Source organism: Thermobia domestica, chromosome 4, assembly GCF_964235325.1.
Source record: "Thermobia domestica chromosome 4, izTheDome1.hap1.1, whole genome shotgun sequence".
Classification (NCBI taxonomy): Eukaryota; Metazoa; Arthropoda; class Insecta; order Zygentoma; family Lepismatidae; genus Thermobia; species Thermobia domestica.
In genome coordinates this window covers 300,730,179-300,752,626 of record NC_137457.1, presented here as the reverse complement: position 1 = coordinate 300,752,626, position 22,448 = coordinate 300,730,179, and the positions used below count along the sequence as shown (strand labels likewise).

Sequence of the window (22,448 nt, the reverse complement as noted above, 5' to 3'; positions counted from 1 at the left end):
TCTTTCATCACAATTCAGGTGCGATTCAGCATATGAGCTGGAACGGTTGCAATTTTCCTGCTGATGCTTTCCTTCAGTTTGTCAGCTGTCCGGAGCTTTTCGGTGTATAGTCTTTCCTTCAGATCGCTCCAAAGGAAATAAATAATCTGCTTAAGCGGTTTTGTGCAATCCATTAAGCATATTTTACGAATACATTTCCTTAGCATCCTGAAAGCAAGGACGATAAAAAAAAAGCGCTAGTTTTTTCTGGTATTTATTTAGTGTTCTAAGAATAGGTACTATCTCCTCTCGTAACCCTCCATTAAAACCAGAAATGGCAGAAAGCAATCACTTCCGGTTTTAACGTTAGTCTGTATAGAGTAAAAGTGGTGTTAACGAGAATTGGTTTCTGCAATTAATTACGCGTTCCAAGAATATAATTATCTATCTCTACTCCCTGTACCAACCGGAAATAATAGAAATCTATTACCACTTTCAGTTTCAATATTAATTGAGAAAATATAACGTCGTAAAAGCCAAACTCCTTCACGTGGTGTACACGTGGCACTCCTGTTCTTGCAATGAATCTTTCTTCATAATTTTGAAACCTAAAGATTTAATTCTTATATAAAGAGATTAATTGTGTGTAGTTCTAGTTAAGTTTTTATTTCCCTTTAATTTTATTTGTTTCTTTTCAGAAGAAGCTCAGGGTTGGCCATCTCTGCAAATCCAGTTGCTGCAAGAGCTAGTGGTTGCTGCGCGACGAATGGGAAACCCATCATTAGCAATACGCCACATGACATTCCTAATGCAAACTATGTTTTCTCACTTTTCGCCAACTGAAAGAAAAGACTTTGCCATGCAACTTCAAGCGCTCACGTCTCGCTGTGAAGGTGCTCCTGTTCCTTTGGTGCTCGATTCCGGGATTGTTATTCCGCCAGCAAATCTTATCAACATACCTCAAACAAGGTAAACACTATTTCCTACATTTGACATTCACGAATTTTTAATAGCCCTCCCCGCGTGTATAATGGCAAGCGCGTGTGCCTTCGGTGGGCTTAGTCCCGGATTCGATTGTCTGTGGGAGAATGTATAAATTGAATTTCACAATCACTTTTATTAACTCTTTAGCCTTAAGCGTAGAATCGTGGGAAGTTAAACTAAAAAATTTCAAAAATCCTAATTATAATTCTCTAAGCAGTAGATTGTTCGATATTTCGGTTACATACACGTGTACCCTTTTACGAGGAATAAAGAGGCTTAATACATTAATACAGGTAATATAGATACTTATAGATACTTAATAAAATACATAGAAATAGAAACTAATTAAATTAGTATAGGTATTTCTGTTGTAAGTGTACTTATAGGTTATTATAATTTAATGGAGCAATATACAGGGTGATTAAAAAAAGGGAAATTTTGAAAATGAAATAATTTCATGGAAACAAATGTTTTAAAAAAATATTTATTATTTAATAGTAAAAGTAATGCCATTTTAGAATACATACAATACCAGGGTTCCTACTGATCAGAGAAGTCAGGGGAAAACTCAGGGAAAATGATGCAGATCAGGGAAACTCAGGGAAAAAGACTGGAAATCAGGGAAAGTCAGGGAAATTTTATAAAATATATTTTTTCTAACATTAATTGTACACCAATTTCAGCTTAGTCAACCATTAATGATCACAGTATGGAACGTTGCTCAGATTTTTGTGGGTGGTAAGTGGAATGTACATATGAGCAATTGATTATTATTTGTCTCTATAGAATAAATGTTCTCATATATAAATATTCATCTTTACTTATTCCTTATTTATATGTCAACGTCATCCGACACCTGTTATGAAAGTCAGGTAATTTCCTGTCAAAAGTCAGAGAGAAGTCAGGGAAATAGATTTCTACAGATCAGTAGCAACCCTGAATACAATTTATTTTTTGAAGATTACTTCTTGCAGGTAAGCTCCTTCTCTACACAAACATCCTGCAGTATCTTCGTTACATTGTTCATGGTTTGACTTAACATCTCAACTGGAATTTCGCCAATTGCTTCTGGGATTTTGGCTTTCAATTCTTCCATTGTATAGCAGGTCGACTAAGGAATACTTTGCTTTTAAGATGACCCCACAAAAACAAATCATAAGCTGATAAATCAGGGGAGCTGGGAGGCCATTGAATGTCACCATTTTTCGAAATTTCACGTTCCCCAAACAATAGACGTACAGCAGCCGTAGATTTGCGCTGTGTGGGACGTCGATCCATCTTGTTGCAACCAGGCTGTGTCAATAACGTGTGGAAATCTTTGTAGTTGTTGCACCACAAAGGTTTCAACCATGGCGACGTAACAATTCGATGTGACTGTAATCGCATGGCCATTCTCGTCCTCAAAAAGTTACGGGACCATCACAACGTATGATGACAGCACATCACACAGTAACTTTGTTGCTGTGCAATGGACGCTGGTGTAGCTCCATAGAATTGGCTTGTGCCCAATATCTAAAATTTTGATCGTGAAAGCACATTGCACACTCTCCAAGGCATTCATAATAAGTTAATGACAGGCTGGCGCACGTTATTCAGTGTTACCAAATCCCCACTGTTGCCAACACAACTTTCAAAATTTCCCGACCACTCCAAGGCATTCATGATAAGTTAATGGCAGGATATCGTTGACAGGCTGGCGCATGTTATTCAGTGTTACCAAACCCCCACTGTTGCCAACACAACTTTGAAAATTTCTCGTTTTTTTTTAATCACCCTGTATATAGCATTTTGTTCTGCACGTAAAATTTAGTAAAATTAAAACGGACGTCGGTTGGAAATATACGTAACAGAACATTTAAAGGGCTCCACTGATATTGATAGTAGAAGCATTTGAGGAACTTTTTGTATAACATGTATTAAGTATCTTTGTTTCTCGTAAAAGGATACTTGTATATGTATTCGAAATATCGACCAATCTTCCGCTGCTTCTAGGAATACAGTTAGGTGAATTCTTTTCTAATTTTGAAGAATGTACTCCATACGTTCCATTAGTCAGTTCATTTTATTTTCGAGAATTTTGATAGACTTTCAGTAGAAATGTTCTTGGTTATTATTCAGGTAGAAATCCCTAGATATTCGTAACGTAGTCAGGACTGGATTAATACACTGTCTCTTCCCCACGGACTATAGTCTTCCCTACTCTAGCTATTTTTTTTTCTACACTTCTCCCTTTCCCAATCTGATGAAATATTTCCCCTTATCTGATTAAATGTTTATTTTCTCCCTGTTAGATGAAATATTTCTTTTCTCCTTATTTCTTCACTACCAAATCGTTTTTCTTCTTCCTCACCATATCTGTTGAAATGTTTCTTTTTTCCCTACTTCTTCAATATATGTAATGTAATGTATGTTTTGTTCTTCTACTTCTTCCTAATCCTATCTGACGAAGCAATTTTGCGGAAGTACTGTTGAAGTATTTTCACTAGTGTACTACTTTTTTGTGTGTTGTGATTATGTTTTTACTATTTTCTGATAAATAATTCATTCTATTATTGTTTGTATATAAGATCAGAGTCCAACCCAATTCGTCTGGAGAGGGGACAAAGTGGGGCAAGCATGACATTTAGATTTTGTCTGAGAAGAAAGAAAAAAAAAAAATCATCGCTGATTTTTCTTCTTCCTTGTTCTAGGAGTTTTCAGCTTCAAAATCTAACTCCACATTTGCGTCCTCAAAAGATCGAGAAACAAAAGGAAGACTCAGGACCATTTCTGTTCACACCAATTCATTTTGGATCCTTGGAAAGGAAAGGAACAAAAACGTCCAGTAAAATGGGTAAGTTTCATGTAATTATATTTTCTCTGTATTCAATTTTACTATGTATTTAGAATGGGTTGGAATATAGTTTGCGTTCTCTTATTATTTCGAGGTTACGTAGAACTGAGCTTTTTTTTTTATTTATTATTATTATTATTATTATTATTATTATTATTATTAAAAGTGGGGTTTGACCATTGTTCAGACTTGTGTTGGTTGGTTGGGGTTGTGTTCCAAAAGTGCTTTGAGGCGGATCCTCAAGGTGTGGTGTTCGGTATAGCTGACTTCAGTTATTCAAATTTACGTGACATTAGGTCCCTATTTGGGTATTTTACACCTCTGGGCCCAAGAAATTTTTACGCCTCTTCCCACTTAGTTGTTGGTATTTAGTATAAGCGTAAACAATACGGCCGTGTTTGCGTACATCGAGCTATCAGCAACGGTGGAGGGTACAGAACCAAATGCAGAGATTATGCTGGCAGCCGATAAGCAATAACCTCAGTTCCTTCTAACGTCATAGATAAGATGACTCGGTTGCATTGTGATACAAACATTATTTTTAGTAGGGACGTCCCGTAAATTTGTTGCTGTCCTTGAAAATTTTCTGCCGTGTGTAAGTATAGATCTGAGTGACCTATATTATGTCAGTTGCTTGAATTTCCAAGGTATATAGTTTTCAATTAAAGAAATTGTGTAGTCTGTAGCGATATATTGTCGTGTAGTTATGTGAAACTGAGATTTGAAGAAGTCTGTGTTTGAAAATTGCGATTAAACTCTTGCGTGGAATTAATAACGATTGGATATGGGTTGTAATGAAACCTTGACGAAGACTGAGTTGGTTGTATAGGAATTGCGATTAAACTCTAAAGTGGAATAAATTATCAAAGATTGTTAGTATGTAATTCATTCCTGCTCGGAAATGGGCCATAGCTGCGTTTGTATAATACATATATGATATTAGTACATACAAAATAGCAGTAAGATCTCTGAACTTCGTCACATCTCTAAGTTGGTCCAGTTTATATGGAACCTGCATTTTCCCATAAGATTTGCATTACTTATTACTCTGTAAGTTGGCCACCTGGCTAACTTGACCCCAATATTATTAAATCCGCATTTCCCATAAGATCTATATTACTTATATGTGAGTTGGTCACCTACCTAACTTGGCCCCATTATTATTGAACCTACATTTTCTCATAAGACTTGTATTACTTCTTACTCTGTAAGTTGGTCACCTCCCTTACTTAGAATTTTGCCGCATTGAAACAAACGTTATTCTTATGCTGTTAATGGTAAATTCACTTCTGTATGTTGGTCACGAGCGAGATATTCATTTCATAGAAATCCTTTCAGAACATCTGTTACTGGTTGTGTGTTACGAAAGGTTCAATAAACAGAGGGAAGAAAGGAGAGAAAACTTGTCCATTGAAAGGAATTTCCTCAGAAATATATATACACAAAAGAAGTTTGCTTTGTGTGTCATGTCTGTTGTCGACGAGTATATGAAGAAATTACTGCCACCAAGACATCTCATTCATATATTTGTTTTAGGTAGGGGACCGCGGTGGCTCAGTGCTAGAGCGTTCACCTCTGCTACGTAGGGTCCTTGGTTCGATCTCAGCTCGCGCCAAGTGAACTTTGTGGATAAACATCATGTGTGTGGGGTTTCCTCGGGGTTCTCTCGTTTCCTGCAACTTTATTTATTCCACATTCTATTCATTTTTCATCATCACCGTCTCCTTTAGCCTAGCTGGCATAAGCGTTGGATTTTATTTTGAGTTACGGGTGTATTTTTTCGTCATGTGTTCGAATCCTTTTCCATACGGACGCTTGCGAGAAATTGACAAGTAGTTACTATCAGATTCGTGTTAAAAAATAAACAAAGATAACAGACAAGTCCTTTTATTTCGCTGCTTGTTGGTCAGCACACATTAATAACTGTTTCCAAATTAATAACAGGGTAATTTTTGGTATTTCGCTACTAAAAAAACTGAAATAGTATTTATGGTTTGATCATTTTCTAGAACTTGATGATCTTATATGGATGTTTCTCGTAGGTAGAAGAGACGAAAGAGTATTGAATATGTCGTTGCTTTTTGAACTGCCGAAATCATAACGTTCTTGCGAATCACAAGTTAATATTGTATTCATATTTATGAAATACGCTATTTTTATGCTTTATAAATACAGTAGGAAGTCGAAAATTCGTACTAATTGGAACCACAGGTAGTTCGGATTTTCAAAAATGACCAAGGAAATGCCATTTAGGCTTAAATATATTGTACGGTATGCTCTTTTATCGATACAGTGGTTATACAGTACATACAGTAATTAATTACAATACCATACTAAGGCTATTTATATTTAATGTTTCTGAAGAACTTGCTCGTACACTAAATTACCCTGTTCTTGTAACTCACAATTAAACCGTAACTTGTATAGGCCTTAGGGAAAATAAAAATAAGAATATGTATGACAAACAATTACATATGAATGAGCTTTTGTAACAACACTGACTTCATACACAAAAAAATTGAATTAGTGTACTTTCACTAGGTTCTAGGGACCGCTTTCGGAATTTTGACGTTTCAGATTATCGACGTTCAACTGTAATTTACTATATATATGTAATAGAAACTAATACGTAAATAAAAATGAGATGCATTAGAAGCGCTTACATTATAGTGATTAATAACTGTATTCACATTGGTTGGAAGCCTACTGTTGTTCAAGTTCTCAACTACATACTTATTGACTCTATTTGTTTATCTAATTAAGTCAGTTCTTGCAAATTTACAGCCTTAGTTACAAATTGCCTTTTTCAACTTTTTTTTTTTTAGAGTACTACTGGGTTGAAGGGGATGTTTGCGAAGTGACTGTGAAAGTGTTCAATCCACTTCCGTTTGAGCTGAAAGTCTCTAATATGGTGAGTGTCATTCAAATAGGACCTTTTCTGTTCTCTCTTTCTTTTTTTTTCCTTGGCGATCTAACAACTAGTACTTGATTCCACGTTTAGAAATAAATCTTTCTTTTTCTTTAAGGATAAATTTTCCTTTCTTTTCCTGTAAAATGATTAAAGGGTTTTACCACCATTGTACTGAACTGTATTGAAAAGTCATAATTAAACATATAACTACTGTACAACCTCGTTTATTCGGACTAACAAGGACCAAAGGAAATCCGGATAATGCGGGTAATGGGTAATAAGCAAGACATATCCTTAAATAAGCAGACTTACTGTTTATTACGATAACTCCTCACTCATTTCTTAACAAAGAATTGGTCCTCTGACTTCTGTGTAAATAGGTGTGGCGTTTAAATGAAGCACGGTCACAAACGCTATATCATTAAAATATTCAGCTGGAGTGGTGTCGAGCTGACGCTCCAAGTACGCCATGATGTTTGTCAGCTGGTGCGTAGCATCTGTATGTGTCGTCTGCTAATGAGGTGTGATAGCTTTCTCCTTGTCTACAAATCTGACCCGGATTATCCAGAGATCCGGATCAACGAGGGCCGGATAAAGAGGTTGTACTGTAATTAATAATTCCATTTTTATGTAATCTCAAGTGTCAATTTATAAATGTAATGTTAAGACTCAATATTTTCAGAAACTACTCACAGATGGTATTGTGTTCGAAAGCATCCCTTCTTCATTATCTCTGCCAGGGGAATCTGGACCACACCCAGTCAATCTGGCAGGAATACCGAAAGAAGTAGGAGAATTACATATATTAGGTAAGTTAAAAAAACACGCGCTGTTACTTTTGGACTATTAAAAATCCTACAATATTGTTAGCGTGTGACGGAAAGATAAAATATCAAAGATGAGACATGTGGCAATTGGTGAGGCTGGTAGCTGAAACTGAATTCCTGACGAATATTATACTATATGTTTTCACCAAAGCTACAATTCTTCTTCTTCTTCTTCTTCTTCTTCTTCTTCTTATTATTATTATTATTATTATTTAGCAAACTGTATATTTGCATTAATAATGCTAAACCTATGATGGGCTAACTTACTTAAAATCGTGGCTACCTGGGAAGGTCGCGGGGTGTCACTACTAACTTCATATCGATGTTATTCTCATTTGACTACAGTGGGCCCGCCTAGCTTAGTCGCTAACGCCCTCGCCTTTGGTGCGAGCGGTCCCGGGTTCGATTCCCGGTGGGGGCACTCGGTCGAAAAAGCGTAAAACGCTTTTTCAGGCCAGCCACCCTGAATGAGTTTTTCCTGGGTTTTCCTCATTCATACCAGGCAAATGGCGGGGTGGTACCTAACTTATAGGTCCCAGGCTGCTTCCTTCCTTCCTTCCCCAATCCTTTCTTCCTTGCGTTTCCCCGGATTGCGTGCTCGCCCAAGGACGTTATCCCTAAAAAAAACATGAAGTTCTAAAGATGCCTTAGATGCTGAAAACCCAGAAATCCTAAACCTATCATTCGACTCCTTTATACAATAAAACAATTAGGCAACCGGAGAAATACTCGATCGCAAGAATGTTCGAATTACAAGCGTTAAAGGTCCAAAATTGAACAGATTTTGGGAAAAGTTAGTGAACTAATTTTTTTAATATACCTAGGTAGATGCTTCGTTTTTGGTATCAGGGGGGTTTTCTTGGGTGCCCAACGCAGTGGTGAGGTCAAAACGTATGCATTTCGCAAGATACGGGCACTTATTGGGGAGGAAGTAAAGGGTAATGGCGTCCTACAACTTGCAAATTGCTTTCCGTTTCGTACACTGGGTCGTTAGGCTGATAAAAATTTATTTCCCACCCCTATTCGACTGTATTATCATTCAAATATCACTTTGCTTGGAGGCCACCTTCAAATTGAACAAAGTCAGTTATCTCCGAAACGCTTTACCAGGCGTGCTAAATTCAGTGAAGAACGCCTTGATATTCATAGTTAATCTTGTCATAGTATATTTCTATATTGTCGACCAAAGGTATAATAGCTAACAAACGTAGTAACATAAGAAGTAATTACAGAAAAACGCATTGAACAATCCGCACATTGTACCATATGTTACTGTATAGAAATTGTATACTGTAAACAGTTGACTGCTATTACAAGCAGTTTCATAAAATATGCAATATTAATAAAGAAAAATTGTATTGAAAAATTACTACTACATCAGTGTTGATTAAATAAAAAGTTGCATACTGTTAAATAGTTAATGTTTCGGTTAAAAGAAAAAATCTTTAAAATACGAAATAAAATTTCAGAAGTATTGAACAATTAGTTCGCCAGTCATGACGCCAAAGATGTGTTATATTTTAAGCAGTCCTATGGTTCTGAAAAACGATGTATAAACATATAAAACGAAAATAATAATAGAAAAGCAATTATATTAGAACCGTTACAGTATTTGTAACTACAGTTACAGTACGATGTCATGTTTAAAAAAAAAGAAACTTTCTGAAAATCGTGATATTTGAGTGATATTTGATAGACAATATAAGTCGAATAGGAGTGGCAAATACGTACATTTTATCAGCCAAACGACCCGGTGTGTCAAACGGGAGGCAAGTTGTAAGACGCCATTACCCTTTAACACCTTCCCTAACAAGTGCCCTTATCTTACAAAATGCGTACGTTCTGACCTCACTACTGTGTTGCACATCCAAGATCCCTCCCCGAGATTATATATATATATACTAGCAGCGTTCACCCCGCTTCGCTGCGGTCACCCCGGAACGCAATAAACTTTGTTACTTAGATAATTTTTACTTTTTCGCTTTCAAATTGCAGTAAATGTTAACATTATAGCGCCTGTCATTTATGTTAACCCGCCGAGTGACACGGTCATGCGGGTTGCATATAAATACGTTTATTTTTATACCTATGATGAACTAACAAAGTGATTTGTACGTTATGGACACTTGAATGGTCAATTATCTCAAGACACTGGTAATTAAAAATTAAAGTGATATGATAAAAACCATCTAGGGTCCAAATCCTAATAACCCCCCAAAAATGAAAGAAATTGGTTCAGCCGTATTAGCGTGATGAGCTAACAAAGGATTTGTGCGTTCTCTTTTATATAATGGATATAATATGTTCAGTTTTGAACTTCTAATGCTCGTTCAAATTCAAACACGCTTGCGATCGAGGATTTCTCTGGTTGCCTAATTGTTTCATATGCAAAAAGGAGTCGAGTGAGCATAGTATCGACACGAAGTCAGAATGACACTCTGTGACCTAAGATATCTAATTTCTAGAGAAGAAGGCGTGGCAAGTGACACTATTGCACGTGGCGGCCAGTTACTTAGGGCCGGGCTTGGACTTGTGTAGTTAAATAAGTAAAGGGGCAAGTGTTTTTTCACTAGTATTCTCCAACCGTTTGTAGCCCATCTTTCTGTATCCAAACTAGACATGGATTTCGTGGCATTCCATGACCATGTTAATGTTGATTACGAACGAAATAAGATCTTGAAAAAGCAGTACCTGACAATCTTGTTTTGTTCTGCAATTTCCAGTGATAGAGTGAGTGGGATAAGTATTAACAAATGTTAATGGTTTCATTTTGTTTACAAAATTATATCTAGAATAGAAAATGAAAGTTTTAATGTACTCTGGGTTGATTTATCCAAAGAGTATCTAACATACTCCGGGTTGATTTATCCAAACTATATACATAATAAAACGGTATTTCCTGTTGACGTGGAGAGTTGAAATTTGGCATGATTGTAGATTTTCGGGAGTAACCTACAGGAAAACTGCCAAAAGTGAATATTTTTAAGAGTTCCAAAAGGAGATGAAGAAATTCCCTATGTTATTTAAACGGGTCTTATTTTGGACCTATAATCTCATGTTTTGGGCACTTTGAATTTGAACAAAAACTTGAAATTCGGTATGCATGTACTTTTTTATTCGCGTTAACCAAGTAAACCACCAAGAATAAACATTTCCAAATTTAGAGTGGATTTCTGGCCAATTGAAAAATCTTCCCCATTATATACATAATATGGGACACCTTTTACAACCCAAAATTATTGGACACTTCCCGTAGGGCTACAATGTTTGAATTTAGCTTGATTGTCGCTTTTCGGGAGTAACCTACAGGAAAATTGCCAAAACTGAATATTTTTAGTTTTTAGTTATGAAAAATGTGCTGACTGTCACTACAGATTATTATAGTTAGTCTTTGATCTGCGAACCCATAAAGCTTAATAGCCAATTCCTGAAGTAAAGTTGGTAGACAACCAATATGAAAAATTGCTGAAGAGAAATGTACTTATTTTGGTCGAAATTTTTAAGCGGATTTGGTGACATTTCGTAGATGGTGTTTAAAAATTGGAAGTGGCTTTAGATACAAGGAAGAAGATAGTTTGGCAAATAGAATGTTGATTTTGTCTTCAGAGGCCTATTCCTTCATACTTCCAGTGTAAAGGAAGAGAAATGATAATCAGATACCAAAATAAATCAACGCAAGGTATGTTAAAACTGTTATTTTCTGTGTTAACAAATAATTGATTGATTTTCACTTATCGGACTCTGAAAATTTTTTTTACTCGGGCCATTCTCTGAAATCATCATTGATACTTTGTACGAGGCGTGCTCAAAAAATACGGTGAATAATTTTATTAGAAACAAAGTAATAAGCTTACATGGAATTTAATTTAATCCACTTCAAAGTATTATCCTTAGCTAGCAATGCACTTATCCCAACGTTGAATCCATGATTGGAAGCATTTATGGAAGGCTTCCTTTGGAAGGGTGTTCAGCTGCTTTGTCATGGCCCTCCCAATTTAAAAAATGGTGTCAAAACGTTTTCCTTTATGCACAATTTTAATTTTTGGGAAGAGCCAGTCACATGATGTTTTATTTGGGGAGCACGGCGAATGTGGACAGACAGGAATATATTTTCGGCCAGAAACTCGCGGATCAAAAGCAAAGTGCGGCTCGACGCGTTTTTGGGGTGAAGAAGGAAGCCACTTGCCTATTTAATTGGCAGTTAAAATGCTTTACACGGACCCAACAAGATGTTTATTTCTTTGGTAACCTCTCGAATGGGTATTCGTGTATTTGAACAAATCATTTATGCCACTTTTTGCACGTTTTCATCTGTTTGTGACGTCGAAGGACGTCTCGATCGTTGCTCATTTTCAACCGACTTCTTGCCGCTTTTGAATCGCTCATACCACTTGTAAATAATTTCCAATGTCACCGTTTCATCGCCATACACTGATTTTGATATTTCGTGAGTTTCATTGGCACTTTTTTGCAGCTTAGAACATAAAGTTGGCACGCGACAGACGCTCTCAAGACATCCTCACTCTTCCGCCTCTGGAAGCCAACTAACATGTCACAACTCGCTCAAACTCGACACTGACTGTAACAGAGGTTTAGGCTACTGGACTTACTAGTTGAAATGGATACAACATTGATAGTTGGCACTGTGCAACTACATTCACTGTACTTTTTTTTTTTTTTTTTTTTTTTTTTTTATCACACCTTGTGTAAGACCCATCTTTTCATTTTCGTATTTTAAACACTCAGTGTACGGATATTTTTCTAGTGTAAGGAATATTTGATATTCGCTGGAGGATAATTTGTGAGAGAAAGTGCCATCACTGAATATAGTTTTGAAGATATCTGAAATCAGGTGCTCTAATAAGTGTGAAGTTGCAGTGGTTTCAGGTTATATTTTAGGCCATACTTAACCATAAATCCATGCATATTCTCAATTTTTTTAGGTCATAGAAATCCAAGTCATAGTGATTACGAAAACAACGAGTTGTTGATGTAATTTGAATGGCTTGTGTAAATATTAGTATATACTTATTTTAACAGAATTTACAAGAATTACACCGATACACTTTTAGATTCTGTATTAACCGAAGCCAACACAAAACATTACTGAAGCACATTCAGTAACATACTAGAATTAATTAATTAAAAAAAAAAGCAATATGAAAATGTAAACTTGTGGATATGAAAATGTATTAGATGGGCCATTTGTATTCTCTTGAAATACGAGGAAGTACACGGTGGCTTAGTGGTTGAGCACTTAACCTCTGGTGCGTGGGGGGTCTGGTTCGATCCCTGGCGAAATAAGTTTTGGTGGACAGCATTGTGCCTGGGTTTTCTCGGGGTACTCCCGTTTCCTCCCTCATTCTCATTCCACCAATTTTTCCATAATCATTCACTTGCCTTAATTATCGTCTCCCTTAGCCTAAAGGAGATGACCGTACACGTTAAACGGAAAGATTTCAAAGCTTTTGAAATAAATATGATATCGCCGATTTTTAATACATCGAGGAGCGAGAAGGAATATCGAGGTGACCTCGTATGTTGGTTATTTGCGTTACATGTATTACAAAACACAAATATCTACATTTCTAGCTGCTGCAGGTAACACCAAGAAATGTAATTTTCATTTGTTCAAATTTTTAAATATATATATTTGTAGTCATCGTGTTGTTGTATGTTCCTTAGTGTTAATTCAGTATAATAGTTATAACTTTTCTTTTTGTACATAGGTCACTCAACGCATGTTCTTGGAGTAAAATCGAATTGTAGATTAAGGTATATGCGTGGGCTACCTCATCCTCAGTACACAGTAGAAGTTATTCCTTCCCTACCTCATATTCAGGTATGTTTTTAATTACATAGGATGGATATCAAATAAGAGTACAGTTTGTCTGTAAAAAAAGAGCTGGAATGAGAAGCATGTGATAGAGTTAAAAATTCCATCACAGGAAAGTAGTAATCAAAGTCTTTGGTAATATATATAGAAATATTATGCGTAACATTTGTGAGGAAAGGTATTGTCGTTATTATTATTATATTTTATTCTGAAATACACTTTAAGGAAAATCAAAGATAGCAAGTAGGACGTAAAGCTAAATGGCGCTCACGAGTTTACGCTCACGCTGATGTCCATCGGATAGGTCATGATGTTATGGAACTAGTATGTGTGTAATCCAAATATGCAAGTTTCAGAATGCGGCGGTACTTCCGTGTCAACTTTTATAGAGGTAGTTAGTGAGTACTTCAAATTGTATGCCTGTAGCCAAACTGCTTCTACAAAAATTGTTGCCTGACTACCTTATGATTCTGAAACATGGATTTTTTGGATAGGACACATATTAGTTCCTAAGTGAAGTCTTGATACGACTGCGGTAGGTCCCATAGTACTGGAGCTATGGACCTTTAAAGTTCATTTTTTCATGCTTTCGGCAGCCTATAACTCCGAAAGGAAGCATTTGTGCACCCAGGTTGGATTATACTTTTCGTCTTATTTTGGTGTCAGGAATCACCTCCCAAACGTTGTCGGTGTTGATTTGAAACACACTGTATATTTTTTGCTTTATTTTGACTTGCAGAATAATGCTCAGTAGTCCATGAGCGCCATTATAGAGACCCCCATACACACACACACACATATATATATATATATATATATATATATACGTTAGGGATGGGCAAAACCGGTTTTTATAAAAACCGGAAACCGGTTTACAGAAAAAACGAAGTTCGAAAAACAGACATTTCGGCTTTCTCCAAAAACCGGTTCGGTTTTCACCGAATCCAGTTTCGGTGAAAACTTTTGGAAAACACATGAAACTATTTGTGTGGAAACAGAATCGGTTTTCGTAGAACAACGAAACACTATTCTGGTTAGAAATAGAACCAAAAAACCGGTTTTTGTGCCCACCACTAATATATATATATATAGGTGATTCCACGAAAAAGGGAAATTTTCACTTGGAAAATTTTTGTTCCGTTGATGGTCGCCTATTTCGATAAAAATATCACATGCACTTACTACTACTAAGTCCATGTTAATTAGGTGTTCAGCAGAGCTGAATCGTTATTGGTGTAGTAAATAAAAAATAATAAACTTTTCAGCACCCACGGAGTTGAGACCATAGGTCACGGAGTTGAGATTAGTTAACACGGAGTTGAAAATTGCTGTGGAGTTGAGAAACGTGATACATCTGGGTGATAAGTTTTGGTTTATAAGTGATTAAGCTTATAATTTACATAAAAATTGAAATAATTTTCCAATAATTTTTGTAAGTTAGAATTATTCTCCTTATGTTGAATAAAATTCTAACAAACTAGATGACACGCAATTTGTTATACAAAAATACTCCAGAAAATACTGCAAACATATGAAAATATATCTAATGAAGGTTCCAAAATTGAGTATATTATATATATATATATATATATATATATATATATATATATATATATATATATATATATATATATATATATGAATATGAATATGTGACGTAAATAAGAAAAAAAGAAATACACATACACTTATCGAATATTGAAAAATTATTGCGCTTTCAATATGTTGACTATCATATGGAGAGGACAAACTTTTCACATAAGCTTACGAAACAGATGAAGTAGTCATTAAACCTGTCTATTGTCTACTTCATTTGTTTTCTGAGCTTATGTAAACCGTCTGTCTTCTCTGTGTGATCAAGTAAACACGTCGAAAGTGCAATACCGTTGGTGTTAGGAATCACCGTGCAGTTGGTGTTAGGAATCACCTCCCAAACGTTGTCGGTATTGTTTTGAAACGCCCTGTATAATGCACACTAAATGACAGTGTAAGGCACTCATCATTTCTGTTTTCTTTGGATAATTCGATGTTTTTTGTTAAGTAGCCCTCATTTTCCACTCCAATGAAGGAAATGTCTTGAAACAGGGAGGGGCTGTTCTAGTCTACATAGAATGACAACTGCCAACGCTTTTTAAACGTCAGGTTTAGTAGGCCAGGAGAAATTCCTCCCGATCCGCGCCATAAAATTGACTGTCCGTAGATTACATTGCTCTCAGACTCTTCGACAATCCCTGAAAAGAAAACAATTAGCTGATCATAAGATTGAGACGTCAATAAGTTAAAAACAGATACCATCCATCTTGACTTGACTGAAGTTTTACCTCCGGTTACCTTACAGCACCAAATCTGAACTTCCGCGAAACACTCCTTAAATGGGCTAGGACCCACCAGCTGGCCTTTGAGTGTGAATGACACGTGGTCAGCGTGTCGGCTCCTATGACCGTTGCGATGGTCTGCGCGATCAGGTTTCAGTACATCTCTACTCAAATGAGTTTTTCAATTGCCTCACTGTGCGAAGTAAACACCATTAATTTTTGAGCTTCCACCGGGAAACAAACCCAGAACCACGCACGAAGGCGAGCATATTAGTCACTAGACCATAAACGAGCTTTATCTCTATCAATATATTGAAAGAACAAATATTTGGAAGAGCATGAGCATAACAAACACTATAGGATTATCAACTCCGTGAACTTTTCTCAACACCGTGGATTCCTTAGTTTTCAGATGGACACGGAGTTGAGAACCATGGAGTTGAGAAAATCGAATATAATTTATCTTTACCGGCCCACTTTTTAACCAGTACATCTGAGTAATTGTGTACGAATTTCCTACCTTAAGGCGCAGGTTCCTCAAGGAAAAGAAGGTATATACCATACAAATACATTCAGTAATAAATACCATGGTGTTGAGTATCAATTAATATACGCACCTGCTTTCCACACACAAAAATATTTTTCCTATAGCTTTTAACACATGCACACAACTTTTTCTGTTCTTCAGTCAAACATATCTGCCTTGTCTTCTTGTGGGTGTTGTCAATATGGACGACCATGCTATCTGTTGAGAGCAATGATAATGTTTTCTATTGCCATGGAGTTGAGACGAAATAGAGGTGACAGAAACGAGGCATAGTCAAGCTTTCGAAAATAATCGTTATAAAGGTTTACTTTCCACAAAACCGAAACATTGAAGTGTTCTCTTCCATTTAACTACCATTAAATGATGTTTGATTTGCGACTTCAGTTGTAATTGATTGAGTAAAATCAGTCAACTGTAGTCTGTGACAGCCCACGGTGTTGAGAAATTGGGTAATAATTAATTTTTTACGTATGTTTCGTGTTATATTTGCAAACTGTTATACATGGCATACCTACTTTGTGACGGTTACTACCAAACAAAATAAAAATGAGGTGATTCTTTTTAGTAGTAACTTAGTTTGAAGAAATGCCCGTGACAGAAAATTTCCCTTTTTCGTGGAATCACCCATATATATATATTGTTACATGTAACTATTGGTAAAGGTAGACGACCATAACCTCGATTGAATTTTATGCAATAGTTACATATTATCACTGGTGAGGCACAACGAATACAGTGTGAAGATTGTGTTGTGAAAAAGGACTTCAGCCATTATGTACCTCTGAGGATGAGTGTCTATGTGTTACTCGAAATATTAGAGGAAGGATTGGCGGAGAACATTACTAGTTAGTTAATTTGACATATTACAATGTGTCCCATACAGTCGATAAGTAATTATAAAAATTCTTTGTCCATCTTGTAGGTTGAAAGTGATGGAATGCGTTTAAAATTTGATGGAAAAAAATCTTCTCTTATGATTTTGTGTGGAATGAAATACGAGAGCTGATCAGAAAGTAAGGTTACAAAGCCTGCAGTGAAACGTGTATATATTATTTCATACAACCAATACAGCCAACAGATAGTGCATACATTAGATTATTTTTTGACACAGTCTCCATATCCGTTGAGGCACTTGTCGCATCGTCGGATGAGTTTGAAGATTCCCTCGTAGTATAAAGCCTGTCCTTGCGTGTTCAGCCACGTTGTTACGAAGTGTTTCACCTCCTCGTTTGAAGCGAAGCGATGGTCTTCCAGGCTCCATCAGATGCGGGAGCTAGAGTCGCTTTAATTCTCCCATCAGATGGCGTAACGTGATCCTCCTGTTGTCCTGAATTAGCTCCTCCATGCGAGCTGTGTTCAAATCTGTTGAAGCCGTGCTGGGTCGCCACTGCGCTCCTCGTCGGTGACGTTTTCTCTACCAGCTACCAACTCTCTACAGCATGCGGATGAGATTTTACAGTCTTTTCGTAAACTTCCACTTAGCTGCTGATGAACTTCAGTCACGGTCATATGTTTCACCCACGGAAATTGAATAACTGAGTGGACTTCTTTACGAGACCAGTTTTCCTCGTCGCCACTTGTCAGAAACGATTCGCCATTTGTGTTTTACCTACAACTAGCGCCGCGGATGGCTCAAACTGCGCAGTTGCCTATTAAAAAAATACCACACACTTCTCATTCCTCTATAACAGACGAAACTCCAGAAATATTAACCTCGTAACCTTAGTTTCTGATCCTCCCTCGTATCTTTGGTATTTCTACGTAAGATCATGAATAGCAGCGTTGCTAAGGCTTGTGAAAAGGAATAGTGGAGATCATTTATGAGTTCCAAGTCATTCAACCTATAACAGCTTCAACTCGTTTTCTGTTTGAAGGTTTGAACTATTATATTAGGAACATTCAAATGAAACCTGGTCAGTGCGTCTAACTTTGCCTTACATGTAAGGTGGCACTACGTAATTGCGGGTATGATGGCGCCATCAATTGGTAGAGAGACTGACGCGTGCGCACCGTTTGACGTTGCATAGAGCCAGTGTGTTTTCACGCCGAAGAGAAGGTGGTCACACACATGCAGGCGTCCACTACCGAACATGCAGGCGAGTAAGCAGGAACAACGAGGAGTGATTCGATTTTTGGCGGCGAAGGGAGTTGGAGGCCATGAAATGTATCGACGGATGAAGGCTGTGTACGGTGAGTATAGTCTGAGTCATGCAAGTGTTGTTGGATGGCGCAAAAGATTCCGTGGAAGACGATGCTCGTCCTGGACAGGTTCATCGTGTCATCACACCGGAAATGATTGCAGACGTGAATGCTTTAGTCTTGGACAACCGCAGAATCATCGTGGACGAGATCCATCGGTTACTGGGTATTAGCGTGGGCACCGCCCACACCGTAATGCATCGACACTTGAACTTTCGAAAAATTTGTGCGTAGTGGGTTCCCCACCAACTGACCGCCAAACAGCGCAATACTCGAATGGCGCTGTCTTTGAGTCATCTGCAACGTTATCATGAGGAGGAATACGGCTTTCTGTCGCGTATTGTCTCAGGGGACGAAACATGGTGTCACCATTTTGAACAGGAAAGCAAGCGTCAGAGCAAGCAGTGGAAACATGCGACTTCACCACCTTCAAATAAATCAAAGGCCATGCACACCAGTTCTGGTAAGGCCATGATGTCTTTCTTTTTTGACCACAAGGGCCCACTGCTTGTAAAGTTCCTGGAACTGGGTACCACCATCAATGCCCAGCGTTATCAAGAGACTTTACAAAACCTTAAACGAGCCATCAAGTCGAAACGCCCAGGCATGTTGTCTAATGGCGTTATCCTCCAGCATGATAACGCCCACCCACACACGGCCAATGCGGTGAAGGCATTGCAGCATTTTCGTGGGAATCGCTGAAACATCCACCGTACAGTCCCGACCTTTCACCGTGTGATTTTCATGTGTTTGGACCTCCAAAACAAGCTATTCGCGGACATCGATTCGCAACGGACGACGAAGTGTGTGACTGCAGACCTAGATCCAACAGCAGCCTATTAACTTCTTCAAGGATGGAATCGACCGGCTAGTGTCGCAATGGGATAAATGTGCCAACAACTTTTAGCCACTATTTTTGAGTATGTGCACTGTGTATCACTACATTTTTGAGTTAATACAATTGTTACCGTTACTTCACACTAGTGACCGGGTTTCATTTGAATGCCCCTTATAAATAAAAGGAATGACCCCGTGGAAAATCATAAATTACCTTCAGTTATTGAGTTTTTTTTTTCTGAAAAGTCCGAAAAATCAAAAATATCTATTTTGCTATGATTTTATGTCTATTTTACTATTGCTTTAATATGATTTTCAAACACATTTGGTTTGCAATTTAATAAAAATTTCACTAAAATTTAATAACCATTAAAAGGAAAGCATAAAAACTAATGCAGAACTGCTCTATCACAAGTAATACTCGTAACCTTTCTTACTAATTACTAATTGCACTGAGTAGTACAAGTATTGCTGTAGTTTTTGAATTAGGTAGAAGCAAATTAAATAATGGAACAGTAGTAGCTTTATGAAAATTATTTACCATAATAATAGAAATTAGATTGTTGATTTCGTAAGATTATTGATATTGAATATTAACCTACTAATCGGAGTATGCTTGTTTCAGGTGTCAACTTCTATGCCAAAAAGTGCTTCATTTAGCTCTCTCGGGGATAGCTCTCATGTTGTGACTAGTGCCAGTGCATCGCTTTACACGGGAGAGAGGTTAGTTCACGCTTACATTTCACACTGTAGTGTGCTTCCATTCTCGAGTAATTGATAGTAATAATCTAACAGTTCGTAAATGATAAATATTAGGGTAGGCTGGTTTAAACCAAGGTGATTTAAACCAGTTTTATATATATATATATATATATATATAAAAGTTTAAAGTTTAAAGCAAAAAACCAAAGATGTTCGTAAAAGTGTAAGTATTTGTAAAATCTTGATGACCACATATCTGTAGGTTACCACGTTTCATTCCCGTATATTATTCGTATTATATTCAGACCTAAATTCCCCATTCATTATTCAAATAAATTATTCTACAAAAGCAACTTTTTTTTATATTATTTTTATGAATGTTTCTTCTGTGATTTTTTTTATAGTTTATTATTATTGTTATGCAATTGGAATCAAAGAAAAATTCTAAATATTGATTCTTTTTAATAATGTTTACCATTGATAAAATACATCGAAATGCCGTACATTTTTTGGGGGGGGGGAGGGGGTCATCGAAACCTCATGAGAGGCATCTATTGAAATCAGAAGTATCTTTGGTATCTGTTTACGTATAAATGGGTCAGAGCGAAGGTGGACTCAAATAATTCGTATATTTATTCACTTCTCTCACTGATATACAAATTAAGTCGCTGTAAGGTGCGTTGCAAAATGATACGACCAGTGCATTAAGGTACGAAAATTGTATGTAAAATGAGAAAAGTGAACTAGATTGGATAGTTAGTGTAACACTGATAATAAATCACAGGAAATCAAGCAACTAGTACATATATTGTATGGCACAGTATGTAGAAATACAGTAAAACCTGTCAAGTTGGCCACCTGCTTATCTTGGCCTGGTTCGTCTTGAACCTGCATTTTCCCATAAGATCTTCATTACTTACTACTCTATAAGTTGGCCACTTGTCTATCTTGGAGGTTGGCCACGTTGAAGCAATGTTTACCCTATGATGATAATGATAAATTTACCTGCGTACCTTGGCCACGCAAAATACTTTTCTTAACTCTTTCGTATTCGCATATGAGAGGCAGATGTTCTGTATTTGTGACTGGGATAAAGAAGCATGGATTCGTACGATTTGTTCTTGGAGGTCAACGGCCAGAACACTATCCTGATAAGGGGTGGTGAACGAAGATATGAATAAGAAAAAGCACGTACAGGTATTCAGGAAATGGTTGTACGTATTTGCATACCTTGTCTGTTTTCGTAAAACCATCAGCTATATCGGCTCCTTTCATCAGTAGGGAATTTAGTAATTCCGGAAAATTCTCAAGCTTAAAGCTAACCATTTCAATTGTCAACTATTGGCATATGACGGCTTGTCGAAAGGTAGCGGAGGTTTTTAGATCTAAATTCCCTTTCTCGAAACATCTTTTGCTCCGAGGGAAGCACTTGTAGCTCATTGACAAGCCAGAAAGAATAAAAGAAATACGTCTAGAATGAGTTTACAAATGATGTGTTTCGTCTGTACAACAGAATTGAAGCACATTGGATTTTATCCAATATGAAAAGAAAGCAAACAAGAATAGGGAACTTGCAATGGAGAAAGAAAAGCAACAACTGAAAAAAGTGATATAAACTACATATAAATTGTTCAATTTATAATTTTGCTTTTCTTGTTTTCAGTCTGAATAACTTAGTGTGCTACAATATCAATTTCAATAAACTGCCTACATATGTTTCTATTTTATGGTTGTTTGTGCTATTGTGTTTTCAGTCCTAATAATTGAGTGCACCAGACTAGCTTTGAGGAAGAGAAAGACATGTATATATATTATACGTACTGTAGTAATTTTTCTAGTATTGTATATTGTTATGATTACTCTATATACAGTATTTAAAAGTAGATGTCGTGTCATTGCTTATTAACATTTTACAATAAAATAATACTAGAATCCTATTTTAAAAATACACCAATTACACTTATTTTCTGTAAGTTGGCTACCTGTCTAAGTTGGCCACTTTCGAATGGAACCGATGGTGGCCAACATAGACAGGTTTCACTGTACAAGAAACAATGGGTATACAGAGAAATGCACTGTTGCAAAATGATACGACCACTGCACTTAATACCCTATCTATGAACCATTGTTCACTGCTAGTTGAAACACGCGGTGAAATATGGTATTCATAAGGTTCTGTAATGTGGAAATGTCAAGTGCATCCGATGCAGCAATAATAGCGTCTTTCAGAAACTGGATACTATCGTATTGTCGACCTACAGCATTCACTTGCCGACACAACACACCTCAAACAGTTTTTCCATTGGATTCAGATCCAGGGAAATTCCAGGCCAATCTATTACGCGCACGATGTGTAGTCAAAACATTATTTTGTAGAATTGGCCACATGTAAAGCATTATGCTGTTGAGAAACCCACAAAGGTTCACCAATCACACTAGCGAAAGGAAGCAGATTATCTTCGAGCACAGTTTGATCAT

The 22,448-nt window shown here is 36.8% G+C and overlaps 1 protein-coding gene across 2 annotated transcripts in view; it reads left to right on the top strand.

Moving 5' to 3' along the window:
• The window catches only part of brun (trafficking protein particle complex subunit brun), a 101,814-nt gene that overhangs the window by 44,596 nt on the left and 34,770 nt on the right, over positions 1–22,448 (top strand). For both annotated transcript variants that reach the window (XM_081756372.1, XM_081756370.1), the window contains exons 9-14: positions 678–948; positions 3,654–3,796; positions 6,622–6,707; positions 7,390–7,516; positions 13,264–13,376; positions 19,894–19,991. In XM_081756372.1, the coding sequence (XP_081612498.1) occupies positions 678–948; positions 3,654–3,796; positions 6,622–6,707; positions 7,390–7,516; positions 13,264–13,376; positions 19,894–19,991 (838 nt within the window). The remainder of the gene's footprint in view (positions 1–677; positions 949–3,653; positions 3,797–6,621; positions 6,708–7,389; positions 7,517–13,263; positions 13,377–19,893; positions 19,992–22,448) is intronic.